Here is a 22,128-nt window from a genome sequence, read left to right on the forward strand (position 1 = left end):
TAGTTGTTATTAAGTTGTTTATTAACTGAACGATGATGATGATATGTTAAATTCAAGAGCAAGGGGTAGCAAGCATCGATCTAACAAAAGCCTTCGACTCTGTGAACAGAGATGCACTTTGGACAATTATGAAAAAGTTCAGTGTACCCAACAAATTTCTTACAGTGTGTAAAAGCCTCCATAATAACAACCGGTGAAGAGTGTCATATCATGGATCACTGAGCGATCCCTTCCTGACAAATACAGGAGTTATTAGGCAGGGATGTGTCTTAGCGCTTCTCCTATTCAGCATATTCATGGCAGCGCTCTCCATTATAGTGGACATCAAACTGCAGGAGAGAGGATTGGGCATTAGATACAGATATGACGGCGGTCTGTTCAACATAAAAAGACTCAGGGCAAAACCACGTACAAAATTCATCACAGAACTTCAATACGCTGATGACTGCGCTTTAGTTGCAAACACATTACAACAATTACAAGAAATGTTGAACACATATACCTGGGCATACGAGGCTTTGGGCCTTAAGCTAAACATCAACAAAACCAAAATCATGTGCACTCCCCCAGAAGATCAACAATGCTATAAAAATCGGAGAAGAACTATTGGAATATGTAGCGGAATTTAATTACTTTGGCAGTTTGATTTCGGAAAAGGCCAATATCGACTCTGAAATTCAGCACAGGATTAGCAGCGCCTCAAGAGCATTCCGGAAATTAAAAGACAGGGTTTTCTAGAATCATGACTTGAGTACAAAAACAAAACTTGCAGTATACCGAGCAATTATAATCCCCACCATGTTATATGGGAGCGAAACCTGGGTGCCGTACCGCCGACACATGAACGCATTAAATAAGTTGCAACAGAGACACCTTAGACAACTATTAAGAATCCGGTGGTTCCATCATGTCTCAAACGTATCGGTCCTTGAAAAATCTAACTGCGAGAGTATTGAAGTCATGGTTACAAAATCCCGCTTAAGATGGGCTGGTCATGTATGCAGAATGCAAGAAAACCGCATACCAAAATCTCTGCTTTACGGTGAGCTTGTAGATGTAAGGGGAGGCCGGGTGGACAACTGAAAAGGTACAAGGACATTTTCCACGAAAACTTAAAGGGGATTAACATGCAGAATCATTGTGAAGAAGCAGTTCACAATAGAACTCAATAGAGAAGAATTGTAAACTCAGTTAACAGCGACAACCAAAAAGTAATGAGGCAACAAAGCAATGAGATTTTTGAATGTCCGGAGTGCGGTAGGTAAATAACATCACATATCGGGCTTTTCAGTCACAGAAAAGCTCATGAAAGAAAACGCCTTGCGCAAACATCTTCTAATGCGTGTCGAATACTCGTCGGCGAGTAATGGTAGTATGTTTGTATATGTAAATTCAAGAGCGCCTTTCTATCTTCGAAATAAATATTCCATTTTAGTTCCTGGACTGCTATTTTGATAAGTATACAATATTAAAAAAATAGAACAATTTGTTTCAACCGCCCCCTTCCCAGGGGCGTTTTAAACAGTGATCGAGATCAGTGAAACGCATGCAAACAAAATATAATATTGAAACATATATTATTCAACGTTAATTCTAATTGTAAGAATTAATTATTGCCAATTAATCAGTCTTCAGTATTTTAATATCTATAAAAATAGTTGGGGTAATTAGTTTTCAACAAGTAAAAAACATTTAAGTATGTAAGTGAAAAAAAAAGTAAGAAAATTAAGTAAAACAAGTAATGCCCGCTACACACGTAACGATATATCGTAGCGATTTCAAACTGCACAGATAAATCGAATACCCCTAGTGTCTCCACATGTTGCAGATATCTGCGTCGATCGTCAGTTCTCCACAGAAATTCGCGCGGAAACATGTCATCGGCAATAACAGAACTTGATGAAGATGCATTCGCATTTTTGGGCTTGATGATATGCTTAAAGAAAAAAGTCACGTAGGGTGTGGTGTAAAGACTGGCATCTAAAACGGAAGTCATAGTCTCATATAAATTTATTAAATAAACATTTTGATTTTGGTTTGATTTGCCAAAAGCAAGTTTCATTTCTGTAACATTAACATTGTATAAATTCTTCCAATTGCTTACGGTGTCCCCTTTGATCTTGTTCCGACATATTTTAGGACTAGGACCTTTCCATGGACGTGTGCGTATTCTGAGTTTGTCTAATAGCCCATCCTCTCATAAATTCAACGATCGTTCGGATCGATCGTTGTCGCCATATACACGCAACGATAAAACTGCGCAAACGCAATCGACAACGGTTTATCGAATAGAAATTGCAACTACCGCCGATCATCTGTGCAGATGAAAATATCTGCAACGATTTATCAGACATACGTTCGATAAAACTGTGCAAATTGACTGTACAGATAAATCGCTACGATAAATCGTTGACGTCTGTAGCGGCCATAAGAGAAATAGTTAATATCTACAGTATTGTTTAATACAAAGCTGTTTAATGAAAATAATTTGAAAAGAAACTAAAAGGAAAGATTTCAAAAATCAGACATAAATCAACTGCTATTTACTGTTCCAACTGTGTACCCATAAAAATTGTTTCAACCGATAATACCTGTCATGATTTTGTATATACCAAACCAAACCAAACAGACAAGTAGTGACAGTGCCTACCTGGTGTTTAAAAAAAATCGTGGGGAGATTCTTTACATAAAAATAAGTATTATTTTTTTTATATCAACATAGGCCAGGTTATGCGTTTCGTAGCTACAAATGGTTAGTCTTAATTTTTTTCAATTTATTATAATTTTCTTCCTTATTATAAAGTTCTTTTCGAATGAAATTTTGAGGGTAAAAGTTACTATAAGTGCGACATGTTTTAATGCTAAAACTAAAATGGTTTGGTTTGGTTTGGTTTGGTTTGGTGTTACCACTGAAATATTCAAAAACCTATACACCACTGACTTTTTCTCTTGTTAGCACTATTGTGTAGACCGTTTAATACCAATTAAAAGTTGTCTTTTGATATTATATTGTCGATATCGGTCTCCTTGATGAGATAAACGCAAAGGATAAACGCAATTTTATTAATTTTCCTTAATCCAAGTCTAATAGCAACCTTTAAAAATTTTAATGTCATTAACTAGCCGAAATGAAAGTTAAATAAGTACAAAAAATATGGAAAAAGTTTCTATAGCATGGTGCGAAAATGCATAGTTTTAATGTTACAGGATGTTAAAACTTTAAAAAATATATACAGGGTGGTCCGTCCGAACTGTATTCCGGAAACTTCGGGAGCATATTCTGCAGATAAAAAGAAGTAAAAAACTTCTTATAAATATATGTCCTAAAATGCTTAGTTTCGGAGATACAGGGTGTAGAAGTTTCATTTTTATTTCGATTTTTTCCAAATAATTTCTGAAGTAAAGTAAATATTTGGATGAAAATTGGTATCTAGTAGTTTTTTGACTTGAGAAATTTGATTTTGATGTTATTATGACTCCTATTTGTAGAGGGCGCCGTCTACATGTGATTTAATTGTTTTGAATAGTAATAACTTTTTGTCCGTATCTGTATAGAACTGCTGAGTTAAAAAATATACATTTTCGTATTTTTTTACGTAAAAAATGTCTCTTGGTAAAAATCGTTACGAGCAACCCTTCTCGAGATATTTAGAATGGAAATAGTCAATACATGTCATTATTGACAAAAAATAAACACGTCGCACGTCGAGTAGATAGTTATTGGACTAAAAAGATAAATTTGGAAAATTTTTATTTTTTAAATTAATCATAAAATTTTCTTCGAAAAAATGATGATTGGCACAAAAACATTTCAAATTTATGATTTCCGTCTACTAACTATTTAGTCAACATGTTTAATTTATGTCAATCATGACAGGTATTGATAATTTCGATTTCAAATATCTCGGGAACTATTACTCGTAGCGATTTTTATTAAGAGATCTTTTTTACGTTAAAACGTCGTAAATGTATATTTTTTTACTTAGTAGTTTTATACAGGTACGGACGAAAAGTTATTACTCTTCAAACCAATTAAAAATATGTAGGTGGCGCCCTCTACAAGTAAGAGCCATATTGACATCAAAATCGAATTTCTCATATCAAAAAACTCCCAGACACCAAATTTCATCCAAATATTGATGTTACTTCAGAAATTATTTGGAAAAAATCGAAATAAAAATGAAACTTTTACACCCTGTATCTCCGAAACTAAGCATTTTAGGACATACATTTATAAGAACTTTTTTACTTATTTTTATCTGGAAAATATGTTGCTGAAGTTTCCGGAATACAGTTCGGACCACCCTGTATATAATTTTGTAATTAATTTAAATACCATTATTTTTTTATTTTCTCTAGTGCTAGAGGTTAACATGGTGTTATAAATTGTAATAATAAATTAGATTAAATAAATAATTTATATACCGGGTGCGTCTCAAAAGTTGCTCACCCCTATAACTTTTTTATTTTTTCAGATAAAATAACGAGATTTGGTATGTTAGTATATGACATAAATTAAGATTGCTTAACGTATTCAATTGTTTTTGGTCACTTCCTCTTTCACCGGAAATGTCTACAACTTTTGATTTTTAAATGGCACACTCGGTATTTTTTTACTTTATTCGATAGAAAATGACATTCTGAATAGAATAACATAATATCATATGTCAACTTTTGATATTTTCGCATATGGTTATATTTGAAATTATAACTTGCGGTTCGTAACGAAAATTTGACTCGAAATACCAAGTGTGGTTTCAAATTATTCATAAAACAATGCTTTTTCCAAATATGCTAATGGGCCATCCATGTTCCATTTGAAAAAATTGAGATATGATTAAAAATACGATTTGAGCATTTTCTAACTGGCCAGGAAAAGACACTAAAAACATTAGATGATCAAATCTATTTTTCCAAGGCTCTTTGATTAAGGATTGGTGTTTTTAACATAGCCACTGCACTCTAGATTGAATTTTAAAATACGATATTTTATTAAGCGGGAATGTCAAAAGTTGACATATTATGATATGTCATTCTATTGAGAATGTCATTTTCTATCGAATAAAGTAAAAAAATACCGAGGGTGCCATTTAAAAATCAAAAGTTGTAGACATTTCCGGTGAAACAGGAAGTGACCAAAAACAATTGAATACGTTAATCATTCCTAATTTATGTCATATACTAACATACCAAATCTCAGTTATAGAGGTGAGCCACTTTTGAGACGCACCCGGTATATCATTTATTTTTTTTGTGATTATTAAAATTGGGTTTATCTCATTAGTGAGATTGAAATCGACTAAATATCAAGATCGTTTAATCGGAATTAAACGGCCTGCACAATTTCGCTAACAAGAGAAAAAGTCAGTAGCGCACATGTTTTTTTTTAGAAAAATATTCTAGTGATAACCCATATGCACGTCCCTGGTAGATCTGTCAATATCTAAGATTTAAGTCCCTTACTTGCAACAAGTATTCTTTTGGTGTTTGTAAGGAGTAGTTTAAAATAAAATAAAATAAATAAATAAAAATTAAATCTTATTTTTACGTGATTTAGAATTATTAATCTCTCCACGTGAGATGGGACATTTTTTTTAAATACCCTGTATTACTTTTATACTTTATAAAATGTACGATTTCTATGTATTGCATTTTTCTTTAATTTAGAACCATGGGTCCCTTAAAGGAAGAGTACGCTACCTTATCGTATAGAACCCAGTCTCAAGTTCCGCAGCACATCAGACACAGAAGAACGGCATCGGAAGCAGCACCGAGAACTTCGGGAATGTCCGGCCAACTGATGTCCGGAGGGCGTCCTGACGTACTACCAGGTGAACAGGAGGATATTACCGACGGCTATGATAGAGTCGGTGGTACGGAATTGAGAAGAAAAGACTCCGTAGCCAGAATGACTTGGAATGGCTTAAATTATGTGGTTACGGTAGGTAACAATTCCAATTAATCATAAAACGAAATAATTTATATGTTAGATTCTTTGTTTGTTCTATATGGATAAAATAAAAGTCTGAGATAACTTGCACTGAGTAACTATCTATCTATAAACTGTGAGAACTATGTTATTATCATATTCAGATGTATTTTTTACAGTTTCACTATATAGATAATTTTTATGCAAATGTTACAGACACTTACGAGGCATAAGCAACATCCTAGATCGCAGCAAGGGAATTGGTCACGGAGCTTTCCACCCGAAACTGAACAGCAGTCACCGGTCAACCAATTACCATCCCCCGAAGAAGAGGCAGAAGCATTTTTCGAAAAACCTGTTGAAGTGATCAGTAATGAAGATACTGTAGATCGGCCTTCCAAACCTGCCGACGTACCTAGGTATGTCCCAACATTCTTTATCAATTATTGATTATGTTCCAACAGTGAATTCAAAATTCACTTCTATTCAAAATTATTTTGAACAAGTCTACACCGAATTAAAGACTTTTTAAATGTTATGTCAACTAGTAAACAACTTATTTTTGAAGTGAAACTTCTTACGCGCGTTGGGAGTAAAAATTGAGCGAGACGCATGCCTGCGAGACGGCCGTGACGTGCGTGCTAGCGAGAGGAAAAGTGATAGCGGCAGTGTTGCCACAGCTACCTCATTCGGGGTAGATCTATAATCCCTTTGGTAAACAATTTAACCCCGTTATTTCGTGATAATCTACCCCGATGAAAAATATGCTTGTGGCAACACTGGGTACCGATCTGTGCCATACGCGGCTAAGAAAATCACTATAATAAACGTGTAAGAAACTTGAAACTGTACCAACCTTGATTTCATGCATAATTTCATCGATAGGTTTGCAACATTTTGAATAACGGTCTAGGTAAAGTATCTAGTTCATTTGCCAGCTCAGAATTAGAATTTAGAGTTAGTAACTCGCATTTTCATTGGAGGACATTATTATATTTATTTCAAACCAATAATCAACGAGAATATTCGTATAATTTAATAAAATTACTGTAAATCACTATAAATAATAAATTGTTTGTAATTGTGCTGTAAATTCTGTATTATTAACCCGGTAAATGATGGAGATAAACAATTGTGATTGACTAAAATTTTATTTTAAAATTAAACTTTTGTTAACAGCATTCTGAGAATTCGAATAATGAATTGAATAATAATATATATAATAGCATTCATAAAAAAATATATATTATACAAGTGACATCTGTCTAAAAAAGACAGCGATTTAGAGTCACAATTTGGTTATGTAAAGTTTAGAGTGACAATTTTGATTATGCAAAAGAAATACTGGTTGCCTAACGATTAACATTAATTCAAAAATAAATCCCGAACATAAATAATAAACAAAACATTTAAACAAAAACAGACCACAAACAACACACAAAACAAATTTTTGTAGTAGTCAGATGTATACGTAGTAGTATTTTAGTTTAATGGCCACAGCTATCCGGCCGGGTAATAGAATTATCGTTTTTTTAATAAAAATTATAAAACACTATACAATTATAAAGCTAGAATAGTATACGGTTTTATATTAACTCTATTTTTTTTTGAAGTTTACAAAAAGCATTTATAAAAAATTCCGATCCATGACATTCCCCATATAATCTATACTAATATCACAGATAACGCATAATCAATTATGTGTTATCTGTGCTAATATATAAAATCCTTAAGTGACTGACATACTGATTAATCACGATCCTGCTCAAACCACTCAACGTAAGAAGCTCAATTTTGGCATACAGGTTGATTCTAGGGTGTAGAGGTTCGATAAGAAGGGATTTTTCGAAATTCCAGTTCCAAGAGGGTGAAACCACCCCTCAAATATTACAATATTTTTTATTTAAAAAACGGTCAAGTTTCCGAAAAAACGTTTAAACACGTATTTTATTTTGTTTTTTTACATATTTTAAGATTTTTTAAAAATGTATACAGGGTGTTTCGAAAAATCTGGTCATTGATTAATCACGATCCTGCTTAAAGCGCTTTACGTAAAAAGCTGATTTTTGGAAAACAGATTGACTTTAGGGTGTAGAGGTTACGTTAAGAAGGGATTTTTCGAAATTCGAATTCTAAGGGGGTGAAACTATCCCTCAAATATTAAAATATTTTTTATTTAGAAACCGGTGAGTTTTTCGGAAAAACTCTTCAATACTTATATTTTATTTTGTTGTTTTACATATTTTAAGATATTTTATAAATTTATACAGGGTGTTTTATAAAATATGACCATTGAGTAATCACGACTCTGCTTAAACTGCTTGACGTTTAAAGCTGATTTTTGGCAAACGGATTGACTGTGGGGTGTAGAGGTTCTCAAATTCCAAGAGGGTGAAAACGTCCCCCAAATATTACAATATTTGTTATTTAAAAAACGGTTAGTCTTTCGAGAAAACGCTTGGACAAGCATAATTTATTTGGTTTTTTTACATATTTTGAAATGTTTTAAAAAATCATACAGGGTGTTCCAAAAAGTTGGGTAATTTCTTAACCACGATTCTGCTTAAACTGCTTGACGTAAAAAGCTTAGGTCGGTCAAGTTTGCCCCCCGTACTAGAGGAAATTCAAAGAGAGATATACCACTGTTTTGCACACATTTTGCACAATTTTGCATACTATAAATGATATTTTGCACACTTACCTAAAAGAAACTAGAGCGGTTTTTTTACGGGGGGCAAACTTGACCGTTCCCCCCCTTTTGTTACGAAATTGATTTATTTCTATGTACATCGATTCGGCTAATTTTGCACAATTTTGCACACCTATTTTTAAATTTTGCACACCCTCCTGACGAAAGTTGTAAGGGGTTGAAAATTTAAAATTTCCCCCCATCTGTGACTAAATTGAATTTCGTTAATATCAAACGAATCGGCTAATTTTGCACAATTTTGCACACCTATTTTAGAATTTTGCACACCTTCCTGACGAAAATTATGAGGGTTTGAAAATTTGCAATTTCCCGATGCAGATGCAGATGCAGATGCAGATGCTACGAAATTGACTTTTGCTTATATCAAACGAATTGGCTAATTTTGCACAACTTTGCACAGCTACTTTCGAATTTTTCACACTCTCCTGACAAAAGTTATAAGGGGTTGAAAATTTAAAATTTCCCCCCCATCTGTGACTAAATTGAATTTCGTTTATATCAAACGAATCGGCTAATTTTGCACAACTTTGCACAACTATTTTAGAATTTTGCACACCTTCCTGACGAAAGTTATGAGGGTTTGAAAATTTGCAATTTCCCCCCCATCTGCTACGAAATTGAATTTTGTTTATATTAAACGAATCGGCTAATTTTGCACAATTTTGCACACCTTCCTGACGAAAGTTATGAGGGTTTGAAAATTTGCAATTTCCCCCCCATCTGCTACGAAATTGACTTTTGCTTATATCAAACGAATTAGCTAATTTTGCACAATTTTGCACAGCTACTTTCGAATTTTTCACACTCTCCTGACAAAAGTTATAAGGATTTGAATATTTGAAATTTGTCCTATTTTGTTGTGAATTGTCCCATTTAAAAAACATAAGTATGAGTCATATTTGAAAATGATAGATCTCAGCGACGTGGAAAACTGTAAGGAACCCAGACTTCACCTTTTCGATAAGTTATAGGATAACCGAAATATGCGGGTTGTCAAAAATGCAAAATTTTCAAATTTGCCAGGTATTTCAGGAAGTAAGAGGGCTAGGACAAATCTGTGTGTAGAATCTTTAGTTTCATAAATGTTCTTCTATGCAAGCTATAAATTATCGAAAAGGTGAAATCTAAGTTCTGTGCAGTTTTTCACGTCGCTGAGATCTATCATTTTCGAAATATGACTCATACTTATGTATTTTTAAATGGGACATTTCACACGCAATGGGACAAATTTCAAATATTCAAACTCTTATAACTCTTGTCAGGAGAGTGTGCAAAATTCGAAAATAGCTGTGCAAAATTGTGCAAAATTAGCCGATTCGTTTGATATACACAAAATTCAATTTCGTGACAGATGGGGGGGATATTGCAAATTTTCAAACCTTCGTAACTTTAATCAGGATGATGTGCAAAATTCAAAAACAGGTGTGCAAAATTGTGCAAAATTAGTCGATTTGTTTGATATAAACAAAATTCAATTTAGTCACAGATGGGGGGGAAATTTCAAATTTTCAACCGCTTATAACTTTCGTCAGAAGGGTGTGGTTTGGTTTGGTTTCAAAATTCAAAAACAGATGTGCAAAATTGTGCAAAATTGGCCGAATCGATGTACATAGAAATAAATCAATTTCGTAACAAATGGGGGGGAACGGTCAAGTTTGCCCCCCGTTTGAAAAACGGCCCTGGTTTCTCTTAGATAAGTGTGCAAAATATCATTTATGATGTGCAAAATTGTGCAAAATGTGTGCAAAATAATGGTATATTTTTTTTTGAATTTCCTCTAATACGGGGGGCACACTTGTCCGACCTAAAAAGCTTATTTTTGGCAAACGGATTTTTCGAAAGTCCAATTCCAACGAGATGAAACTACCCCTCAAATATTACCAAGTTATATAATAATATCGTCATATTGTTTTTTCTCATGCTGACATAAATGTGAGAAAATTTTATCCAGTTTGTATGTTAATGTAAATTCTTGCTTTGCTTTATCATCACCATTACAAATGATTAATTCGACGCGAACGAAGTCGCTGGTACACGCTAGTAATACATATAAAGTAACAGCGATCTCTCATTTCATAACCATCGTTAACGCAGTTTTTTTTTTCGATCATACTGTATATACTCGGGCCTATTTCAGGAAAACATTTTAACTTTTACAGGGTGGCTCAAAGAGGTGTGAGCGAATCGGGATGAGTTTTTTAAATAGAAGTATATTGTTGCATTTTTGGTTTCCTTCGTGATCACTTTACATAGCCTTAAGATGTTATTAAATTTGTTTATATGTGTATTATAAACAAATTTAATAATTATTAAATTAAATTTGTTTATAATAAATAATAAGAAAAAGGTTTGCATACTATAGTTTGTCTGTACTTACTTTATTATAAATATCGTAATCTTAAATCATATCGGGTGTTCAAAATTGTATGCCAAATTTTCTAAAATATAAAATTTTACTACGTTTTTTTAAATACAAAGCAAACTGGGATACCGTTAAAAATGTTGAAATACTTTAAATACAACAAGTATTCATATTTTAATTCTCCATCTAAAAAAAATAATATAGAGGGTATTCTATTAATTAAAAAACACAGAACAATAATTATTTTAAAAAAACTAAACGTTCTCTAACCCAGTGTGAGTACATATTATCAAAGTAAAACCTCTGAAGGCGGGTAAGGGGACAAACAACTCACAATCTTTTAAAAGGTAAAGATTGTGAGTTGTTTGTCCCCTTACCCGCCTTCAGAGGTTTTACTTTGATAATTATTTTATATTTCGGAAAATTTGGCGTAGAATTTTGAACATCCTGTACCAGTAAATACCCAATTATAGTAAATATATAGTATAGTTTTGATTTCAGGACATTTCTTGTATTTTTAATAATTTTTTAAGCTGAAAACATATGTTTTTTATTTATTTAGTGATATTTATTTAGTGATCGAACCTTGTTCGAATTAGCTAAATCTGACTAGAAATGTTTGAAGTTGTGAATTTACTATTTTCATTCATCTGAGTTTCTATAATTAGGTCCTATTGCAACCTCTCTGTTATATATTTAATATCCTGAAAGTGTGAGAATCATACTCCCAGACCTCTCTGAGCTTCCATGCATATGTCACTGGATATACCTAATTTCATATTATTATCATACAATTCCAGATACTCAGCTGCCGCAGGCATAAACTGGCCTAGGGATCACGATGTAGTTCTCAGACATGCTCAACACAGGACAACAGTTGGATCGTCTCATATACCAACTTCTATTTTAGACAACGTATTAGACAATTCCAATCGAAAACAATATGGAACTGGATGGATCGGACGAGTGTTCGGGTAAAAAACTTTTTTATTTTTACCGAATTGCATACCTATTATATTATTTCTAGGAATTCGTATCGAAAATCTGTAGTGGGAGACGCAAGAATTCAAGCTCAAATCGATGACATGGACGATAACAGACCGTTTTTTACGTACTGGGTAACGGCAGTCCAGATATTAGTACTATTAATATCAATATTATGTTATGGTCTTGGACCATTCGGATTCAACTTACAAGCACGATCTGGACAAGTGTTAGTCACGAGTTTAAGTCTGCAACAAGTCGATTACATGGAACCCGCTAATTTTTGGTAAATATACTGTTTACATCATCACTAGCATTCACAGCTTCTCGTGTATATTAGTTACAATTTTCTTTTGTCTCGCAGTACTTTAACTATTCTAAGTTCAAGTTCCATTCATTTTTACTATTTTCAGCTAATATATTGCTATGTGAAATGTATTGCGGTGAAATTATGTATTTTTCTTAAGATTAATAGGATTTTTTATGTTTCTGTTCATCATCTGCTAGTATTTCGCTTATTAAAATTAGGTTTATTGGGAGCGTCTATTAATTACGTTAGGGGATTAGAGGGGGAAGGGGGTTAAGCTAAATCTTTCTAAATCTCAGGTAGGGGAGAGAGAGGATTTTGGCAAATATGATGAAATTTGTTTCGGGTAAAAAATAGGATAAAATGTAAAAAAAACAGATTAATTTAAAATAAAAGATGTTTGTAGACTACAATTTTTCGAAGAACAATTCTTCTATATCGGGCGTTTTTCAAAAGTGGCTCACCTTTATAACTTTTTTATTTATGAGATAACAACCGGTATATTAATTTAGTAGATATATAGAAAATGTGGTCCCCTATTCCTTAAACTCAACGCGCACTAAATTGGTACCAGTCGGTCTACTTAACTAAGATCTATCGACGATTTTCACTTTACATAGAAATAAATGTATATATAACTCCGCGTACTGAATCGGTACGGACGGGTAAGCAACGGCGACTGCGACTATCCTACCACTACTCCAGTGTACTGGCTGTACACTGGACTAGTGAGGCCTTCAGTAACATATTTATCCTTGGTATGGTGGCCTAAGGTAATGCAACAAACAACAATGCTCAGCCTCAGCATGGTGCAAAGACTAAGCATAACAGGGGCAATGAAATCAACGCCCACTGCATCAATGGCGGCGCGTCTGGACCTTCCGCGTCTTTACATAGTGATCCAGGCTGAGGCAAGAATGGGACTCTATTGACAACAAAGTGTGTTGTCTCTGGAAACAGGACACTTAAACATGGGCGATTCTTTCGGGGGACCTCTAATCCAAATGAGATCGGTCCAAATGACCCCTCTTTATCACTACCACAAACCATTCGAGGTAAAAAAATGGATCGAGGAATGTGGAAAGATATAACATTCCTTCAGGATGGACTAACCTGGTATACAGAGGGGTCAAAGGCCGCTGAAGAAACAGGAGCTGGAGTATTTAGGGAAAGAGTAAGGGTAAGCTTATCATTTTCCTTGAGTAAATACTCAACCGTATTCCAGACAGAAATCTTTGTCATTCTACAATGTGCGAGAGAAAATAATAGAAGAGCTTATTCAGGTAAGCTCATCAACATATATGCTGAAACAGTCGGCAAATATTGATGAGGGTCCCAAGCGCCCCAAGCGGCACTTGGGACGCTTATGAGCTTAAAGGTATCGTCAAAACTCTCTGGGAATGCCTAGGTGAACTGGGGCATACTGGGGGCTCTAGCACGAAGGAACAGAATTAAATTATTCTGGGTGCCGGGCCACAGCAGCATCTAAGGCAACGGAAAAGCCGATGAGCCTAGGTAAGGATCATCGGTATGCTATCTTGGTCTAAAGTACTGGGAATACCCAAATGTACTGCCCATAGTGCACTAAAACTTTGGATCAGGGAAAAGCAGAATGTCCACTGGAGAACTACTTTGGACCCCAGGATACTTTGGACTAAGATAGGATGCCGATGATCTTTGCCTAGCTAGCTCATCGGCTTTCTCCAGTGGACATCCAAGGACCTAGCTCTAAGACCGCAAAAGAACCACTAATGCTTAGCAGGAATAAAGTGCGGATTATAACAGGCCCCTTGACAGCGCATAGAGCTGTCAAATGTCACCTGAACAAGCTCAAGCTGTATCAAGGAAGACTTTGCTGCAGACTCTGCGATAAAGATCCTGAAACAGCGGAGCACATAATATGTCACTGCGAGGCTCTGGATCGCAAGCGACACTTTTTATTTGCGAAAGAACTACTGAGAACTTTGGCTAGAACCGGAAGTATGCTCCCATACTCCCATCCTATCAAGGAACCCATAAGTTAGAGCAAGATATGATAATGGGTTGATATATAGAAAGGGGACAAACACAATAGGCCTCACAGGTCGCAGTGTTTCCGGCAGAGGACGGCCCCTTGTTATCGGAAAAAAATCCACTAAAATCCATCCGCGGCAGTTGAAGTTCAACATTTTTGCATTTATAAACTGTCAGTTTCGGTTGTAGGTTAGATTTGGAATTGTGAAAATTTCGAACGTTTTTCTTTCGATTTAAAAATATTTCTGATATTTTTCAAAGTTCAAACATAATAATCCAACATTCCGCAAAATATAAACATTACAAAAACAGACATAATGAAACAACAATAAGGGTCATTTTCCAATGCATATCTTTTCTGTGCTTTACGTGATTGACAGGCGCTTACTCATTGGCTGCCGTTCCAACTGTTGAACGTCGGGAACTGCCGACTTAAATATTAACCATCTCTGAACTCCCCTGAACGTAAAACAAACTGCCAACTTTTCGACTAACTGACTTTATAAATGTGCGCATTCATTTCGTAGTATTAACATTTTCAACGTCAACTGAAGCTTAACTGAACTTCAACTGCTGAGTTTATAAATCCAGCTTATCTCTAATATCTACGATAGTCGAGTCACCACCGTCGCCGTTTCTGGCCAGTCTTATTATTGGTTGAAAAATGATGGCGCACATGAGTCTCCATGGACTGAATTAGAATGAATGGTCACTATTAATTTTCGTAGTTCCTATTATTATTTAATGTTTATCTACTATAATTTTAGATTTACGATCTAACTAATTTAAAATATTAGTCTTTACTAATTTTAATATAAATAAAGCAAATTATGTTTTTTTTAATAAATCCAGCACATTTATACTCAAAATAAAAATTTTCTCAAGCTAGATTAGGGGAGTCCTCAAAAACGCCCACGTAATTAATGACCGCTCCTTATAAAATGTATTTCAATTAAAGTTTATTTATAAAATCAATATTTCTTTTTATAGGATCGGACCGAGGGCAGCAGATTTAATTCACTTAGGGGCAAAATTTGCTCCATGCATGAGGTTGGACGATAAAATAATGTTAGAAATTGAAAAAATTAGAAAGAAGGAGAAAGAGACAGCCTGCTGCATTAGAAATGATGATTCGGGATGTGTGCAATCATCTCAGGCGGATTGCTCGGTAAGACAATAAACCATACGTGTTGTAAAAATAATAATTGTAATTGCTAACTACGTTCAAACTTTCTACACTCAACCAAAAAAACAATATGTTCAAAAAGAGCTATGATCAAGCTGACTTTGTATAATAACAGATTTAATTTCAAACAATTTTTAAACTCAAAGCTCGTCTGATCATTTTTTCTTATTGTACAGAATCACTTATTCTCCTAGCATCATTTATACTTTTAATGCATTTAATACAATATTAATCTTATTTATCACTTATTTATGTCTTTTATTGCTGCTTTACAGTTGAGGGGTCTAAGACCAACGGTAAGTGAGGTACTAATTATAAGAGTAATAATGCTATATACATGGTGTCAAAAAAATAGTGTATGTAACTTCGGTGGGTGATTCTACAGATAAAAATAAAACAAAAAGTTCGTATGAATATATTATGTTCTAAAATGTTTCCCGAAGAAATTACAGCTTTCGAAAGATTAACAACCATTTCTTTAATCTGCAGTATTTGCCAATTTATTTTTACTTCTCTTTAATGATGAGCGAGATTATTCTTGATGTTGCAGTCTTTGTCTTGCAACCCAACCCAACCTACAGATAAGAAAATGCATTTTCTACGAAAACTTGAAGAGATAGGTAAAAAATGGTATAATAAAATTTGATAGACAATTAAATTGTGCTCTGATTCTCGTAAAATATAGAGGGTGTTCCATTTAAATTAAAGTTATTGTCGTTGAAAGCTAGTAATTATTTAATATAATTTTTATACACTCTCTATAAGATAGTATAATTTTTATTATTGCAAAACAAAACTTACTAAACAGAAAAACTTCAATACAATATTTAGGTTTAAAAACTTAAATGCGCCTAGAGAAATGAAGCATAAAAATTGTTTCTGTATTTTCATAAAAACGTAAATATTTCAAAAACGGTTAGATTAAAATGCAGTAAACCTGAATCAAATTTACCTTTATTTTAATCGTAGAAACTAAAATGTAATGATATACAGAGTGTTCCATTTAAAAAAATACAAATTTAATACTTTTTATTTATTTGGGGCTCAGCAAACCCAACTCTTTAACGAACCCAAAACTTAGAATTTGTAAAAATCTAATCGTTTAGCTACAATATTCCGTGTATGTATGTATGAACAATCCTGTATATTGAAAAATAAAGTTTCGTGGGACAAATTAATAACTTCTTTTTTTAATGTTTTATTTGCATTAAATTACTATGAATACCATTTATTTAAAAACATTTTATGTAGAAAGTGTACCTCTAATGAAAACCTATTAAAAATGAAAGCGTTGCAAGAATTTCGCCATTTGCTAATCACTACTTCTCTTATCGCTAGGCCTTATTTAATACAAATATTTTTATATAGAAAACAATATCAACATGGAAGAAATGGACATCGGGCGATACCGGTCCGGGAGGCAGAATATCTGGGTCGGTGTGCGGCCTGGATCCAAAGTAAGTAAAAAAAATTCTGCTCCATTGGTGATTATTCGCACTCTTATAGGTTTGGTGCATTATCCGCTGGTGCCGGTGTTGCCACCATCGGAGAATATCGTAAACAACTATTATATATGTTACGGCTAAAATAGATACTTAGCTAGTTTTCAAACTAGCCAGCTATTTTAAAACAAACGATACAACCAACACCGCAAACTAACACCTAACCCACAAAACAACAGCACTTTATGCAAAATAGCCAAGTATCCATTTTAGCCGTAGCATATACAAATACACGGGTTTAAATCCTAGATCATATATACTTACGTGGATAAGTAAATCACTATGGAAACTGTCCCAAACATATCAACGACTTCCATTTATCTTCTTTTTTGTTGCACACGCGGTGCTTCTACTCTATCTATCCTTGTCGAGGACCTATCGTCCACGCGTCAAATTTGAACATTAATTTTAAAAATTTAAATTGTAAAATGCATCTATTTGAACAATTATTGAATGTTACTGTCACAAAAATTAAATTAAATAAAAAATAAATTAGCCACTCCGTACGAATATCAATATTCTTAGGAAATCTAACCAGAAAGTATGCATGTGGTTTAATATACATAAAAGAACAACTGAATACTTTACTTGCCTGTGAAAAGATAATTCGGGGACATTTATATTATAATTTCAACACACCAAACACTTTCTTGTCATTTTTACGAGTATTTACCCAAAAATTAAAACCCAATGAGTAAAAAATAGAAATATAATTGCACAAACTTAAAATTAACTTCTCACTGAACACATTTGCATCCTTGGCTATATAAAAGCGGTCAATAAAAGAGTAATTAATACAATGTTTAAAATAAAAAAACGCAAAAAACAAGCGTCGTTACACAATGGAAATAACATTATGACATATGCATAGATAAATGAAACAAGTTTAGATTGGAAAGTGCCCATAAGGACAATGTAAACACTATTTGGCGCTATTCTTGCAACGGTCGCGACCCAAAACTTATGAAAATTTCGGAGCTGTTCGGCTTTTTCCGGAATTATATCGCCAAATATTGTTTATTCAAATTTATTATTATTTTCGTTTATTTTATAAATAAAAGATAGTGTATTGCATACAAGAAACTTTATTTTATATAAGGGCGCATGTATGAAATACCTATGAAACATTGGAAACCGACGTTATGCCACGATCCAGGATGGTTTTTGCAGTTCACAGTTCACAGCACAGCTTTTTAAGTTTTTAATGCCACTTTTTCACAATTATCACCGGTTGGAGTAAATAAAACTTGAATTAAACTCACAAGATAGTAATTATTACTTTGAAAATGGACGCTATAAACACTTTTCGGAATTTCTTTAATGAGAGCGGTTTAGATTTTAAGATTATTATGAATTTTGAAGATTCTGACTTTGACAAGAGAGAATTATTTCTGTTTTTGTTTGCCGTTGTTCTTAGCGACCGCTATAGCAGCGCCAGATCGCGTATAACGGTCGCGACCCAAAATAATTTCGCGACCCAAAATTTTTAGGGGCTTTCCAATCTAAACTTGTTGCATTTATCTATGGACATATGATTATGACAAGATTATGACATGATTATGAGAATGAAAAGTTGGTTTCCATAACAATGTATAATTTGTACTTTCTAAACCGGATAAAATTGTAATTATTTTGGAAATACGTGCCACTTTTACTGCGCATGCGTAAAGTTAGGTCCTCGAGAAAGACAAACCTATTGAACGTTCATAAGTGCAATAAAGAAGGTTTGAAAATGGCTTGTCGTGATGTTGGGGATATATTTTTTAATGCTAAACTTATGGCGTTGATTTACCCACGTAAGTATATATGATCTAGTGTTTTTAAATAGCGAGTATACGAAAAATTTATTATTTAATTATTCAAAAGTGTTAAGAAGTATAATTTGTGAAAATTCTAAAAATGCAAATAAAAAATAAATATTTTGATATCTTCAGAAGGTCTAACTGGTATTATAATTTATTATTCCAGTTAAAAAAACTTTTTAGATTAGTTCAACTACGATAGCGAGCATAGTTTTAATCACCGATTTTGTTAGTGGGGCATAATTGGCGCTATTTCGGCTATAACGAAATTTGTTAAAGGTACTTAATTATAATTTTAGAAGATGTTTATAAAACATTTAAAAACTAGTTGATTAGAAAAAGTTTACCATTGATATTGCAAATTATATTTTATCCTCTCATATAATAATAATAATAATAATAATAAACAACGCTTTATTGTACAAAAAGGCAAAATAGATTCATCGACAAAGCATTTACACAACAAACAAAAGCACAAAAAAAATATACAAATAATAAAAAAATATCATGCAATACAAATCAATTCAAAAAAATTTACGTCATTATAATTACAAATAAAACATACATGGACATTGCAGAACACAGGCGTATCAATAAAATTTTACAAAAGGAAAATTGTAAATGGATAAAATTATGTAAGAATTATAAAATATACATCAATATATATCATACCTAGTATATGTCTAGTATTTAATTTTTTGATTATGTAACAAGCACTTTGTTTACTTACTTGTTTAGTCGAACTGCTTGAATCCATTTTTGCTTTTGATCAAATCGGTGTGAGAAACTATGAAGCTATAAAATGTTGTTTCGGGAGAGTTGAATATCCTGGAAAGTTGAGTTATTGAATGTTATTGCACCCAACAACGGCCTAATTTTGCTCTCCTTTATGCGTTAACATTTTTTCAACGAATTATTACAACACAACACGACGCCTAGTTCGAATTCACGCAAACCTCGTACCTGAGTGTTTTACAGCGCTTTCAAATGGAGCGGACCGTCCGCAACTTTGAGCAAGTACCATGAGTTTATATGAACAATTTCCTATAGGTCGCGTATGCTCCAGCAGGACGATTTCATCCGACGGCTATCTTGAAAAAAGTCGGACGGAACATACGCGCCCATGTGAAATTGTTCATATAAACTCATGGTACTTGCTCGATGTTGCGGACGCTCCCTCGCGGACGCTCAGCTCCATCGAAAAGCGCTATTATAGTTTCAATAACTGCACTAACAAAAAACTTAATTAAATATTATAACAAAATCACGATTTAAATATTGTTTTAATGCGATCAACATGATGGCGTCGTGAAATACATACAGATAATTTCTGATTTTTACCGTTGAAGCGCTGCGGTCGGAATTTGTTGAAATCAACTGAAATGCACCAAGCCTATAGCAAAGCGAGATTTTTAGTTTAACTGATGCTGTTTCGGTTTCATTGCATAATTTGTCATGTCAGTAGTAATCCTCCTCTGTATTATTTACAGATATAAATATATTTGCATGAAATTTTCTTGAGCCATTTCTTAACTATAAATAATTCAACTTTTCTTGGGTAAGGTTCGTTAATAAAATAAATTTAGATTTTTTTTCGAGAACGTATTTTAAGAAAGCTGGCTCTGTAATATATCTTTTGCTATGCTCTCTGAAATAGCGTGCGAGTCGTCTGGCTGCCGATAGACGTTTCGTTCACTACTGCGCATTGAAAGAAGATCCTATATTTTTTTATTTAGTCCGTTAAATCGAACAACTCTCCATAGCGCAGCGCGACAACATTCCGCCTATAAGGCGAGAAATCCCGAGTTCAATACTGGCTCGGGGTAAACTTTTTTATTTTATTTTCGTTTATATTCTGATATAGTAAAGTATTAAATATTGTTTTTTTTAATCACCAGAATTATTTAATACTTTACTATCAGAATATAAAGGAAAATAAAATAAAATAAAGTTTACCCCGAGCCGGCATTGAACTCGGGACTTCTCGCTTTATAGGCGGAACGTTTTCGCGCCGCGCTATGGAGACTTGTTCGATTTATATTCAATACTAGAATGTAAAAGACTAAATAAAAATATAGGAACTTCTTTCAATGCGTATAGTAGTGAACGCAATGTCTATCAGCAGCCAGACGGGCTGCCCGCTCTTCCAGGGGCCTAGTAAAAGATTTATCAAAGAACCAGCTTTCTTAAAATACTTGTTTTTCAGACGTTGCCAGCTCTCGTACTATGACGTTTCGCCCTTATTTTTGGGGCATTTTCAAAAGTTTTTTATTGTCTTACGATTTTTATTTAGTTTTGTCAACACTCTGGATATTCGTGCTATTCGACAGAACTTTTGAAATTGCCCCAAAAATAAGGGCGAAACGTCAAAATATTTTAAAGAAAACTAGATTTATTTTATTAACGAACCTCAACCCAAGAAAAGATGAATTATTTATAGATATAAATATATGCTGGCAGTAATTTATTGGGAATAATTCTTTTCTAGGTATTGCGATGCACCGCCGAGCGTACACCCTTACGAATGGCCCGATGATATTACAAAATGGCCTATTTGTAGGAAAACTAACACTCAAATTTCGCAATCTGTTGCCAAACGCGATAAAGGAGGAACTAAAGACCGGTCCGCTGAACATATGGTATGCGAAGTAATCGGCCATCCTTGCTGTTTAGGTATTCATGGCCAATGTCATATAACCACTAGGGAGTACTGCGACTTTGTTCGAGGTACTTTTCACGAAGAAGCATCGCTTTGTTCTCAAGTAAGTAGTTGTAACTAAATGTAAGTTTAACATTTATTTTTAACATTCTGCTCCATTCATTTTGAAGTTTTAAACGTATCGATCCTTCAGTAGGTGATGCTGTAGTTTCTACAATAATTGTAGAATTTATTACAATTTATTTTTTCCGTGTATTTAAGAATAAATAATGAACTATTTTACATATGGGTCCACAGAGGGGGGGGGGCGAAGGCTGGTTAGGTTAGGACCAGTCCGACCCTGCACAGAGTAAGATATCATAACCAGAATAAACAAGGCTAGAATAATATTTAGAAAGCTCAACAACTCAACAATATTTCGCATTCTAGACACACGCGCAGTGACCTGGAAAATTACACAGTCGTTGATTAACCAATTCCAAGTATTCATAAACCGCTGTCTGCTGAAAAATTTAGGAATATTCTGGCCAAACAGTATTAGTAATGCGAATATATGGAGCTTAACCAACCAGAGGCAGGTGTATAGTATGATCAGAGAGAAAATTGAGGTGAATTGGTCACACATTAAGGCGAAGTAGCAGCAACATTGCTGTCAGAGATATTGAGTGGAACCC

The 22,128-nt window shown here is 33.8% G+C and overlaps 1 protein-coding gene across 1 annotated transcript in view; it reads left to right on the forward strand.

Moving 5' to 3' along the window:
* LOC115874888 (inactive rhomboid protein 1) overlaps positions 1-22,128 on the forward strand; it is a 143,175-nt gene that overhangs the window by 109,264 nt on the left and 11,783 nt on the right. Inside the window, exons 13-20 of the mRNA XM_030890187.1 lie at positions 5,668-5,941; positions 6,146-6,348; positions 11,802-11,975; positions 12,029-12,271; positions 15,296-15,473; positions 15,767-15,787; positions 16,860-16,948; positions 21,284-21,557. Of these exons, the coding sequence (XP_030746047.1) occupies positions 5,668-5,941; positions 6,146-6,348; positions 11,802-11,975; positions 12,029-12,271; positions 15,296-15,473; positions 15,767-15,787; positions 16,860-16,948; positions 21,284-21,557 (1,456 nt within the window). The remainder of the gene's footprint in view (positions 1-5,667; positions 5,942-6,145; positions 6,349-11,801; positions 11,976-12,028; positions 12,272-15,295; positions 15,474-15,766; positions 15,788-16,859; positions 16,949-21,283; positions 21,558-22,128) is intronic.

Source organism: Sitophilus oryzae, unplaced genomic scaffold, assembly GCF_002938485.1.
Source record: "Sitophilus oryzae breed Bouriz unplaced genomic scaffold, Soryzae_2.0 scaffold_1307_pilon_pilon, whole genome shotgun sequence".
Lineage (NCBI taxonomy): Eukaryota > Metazoa > Arthropoda > Insecta > Coleoptera > Curculionidae > Sitophilus > Sitophilus oryzae.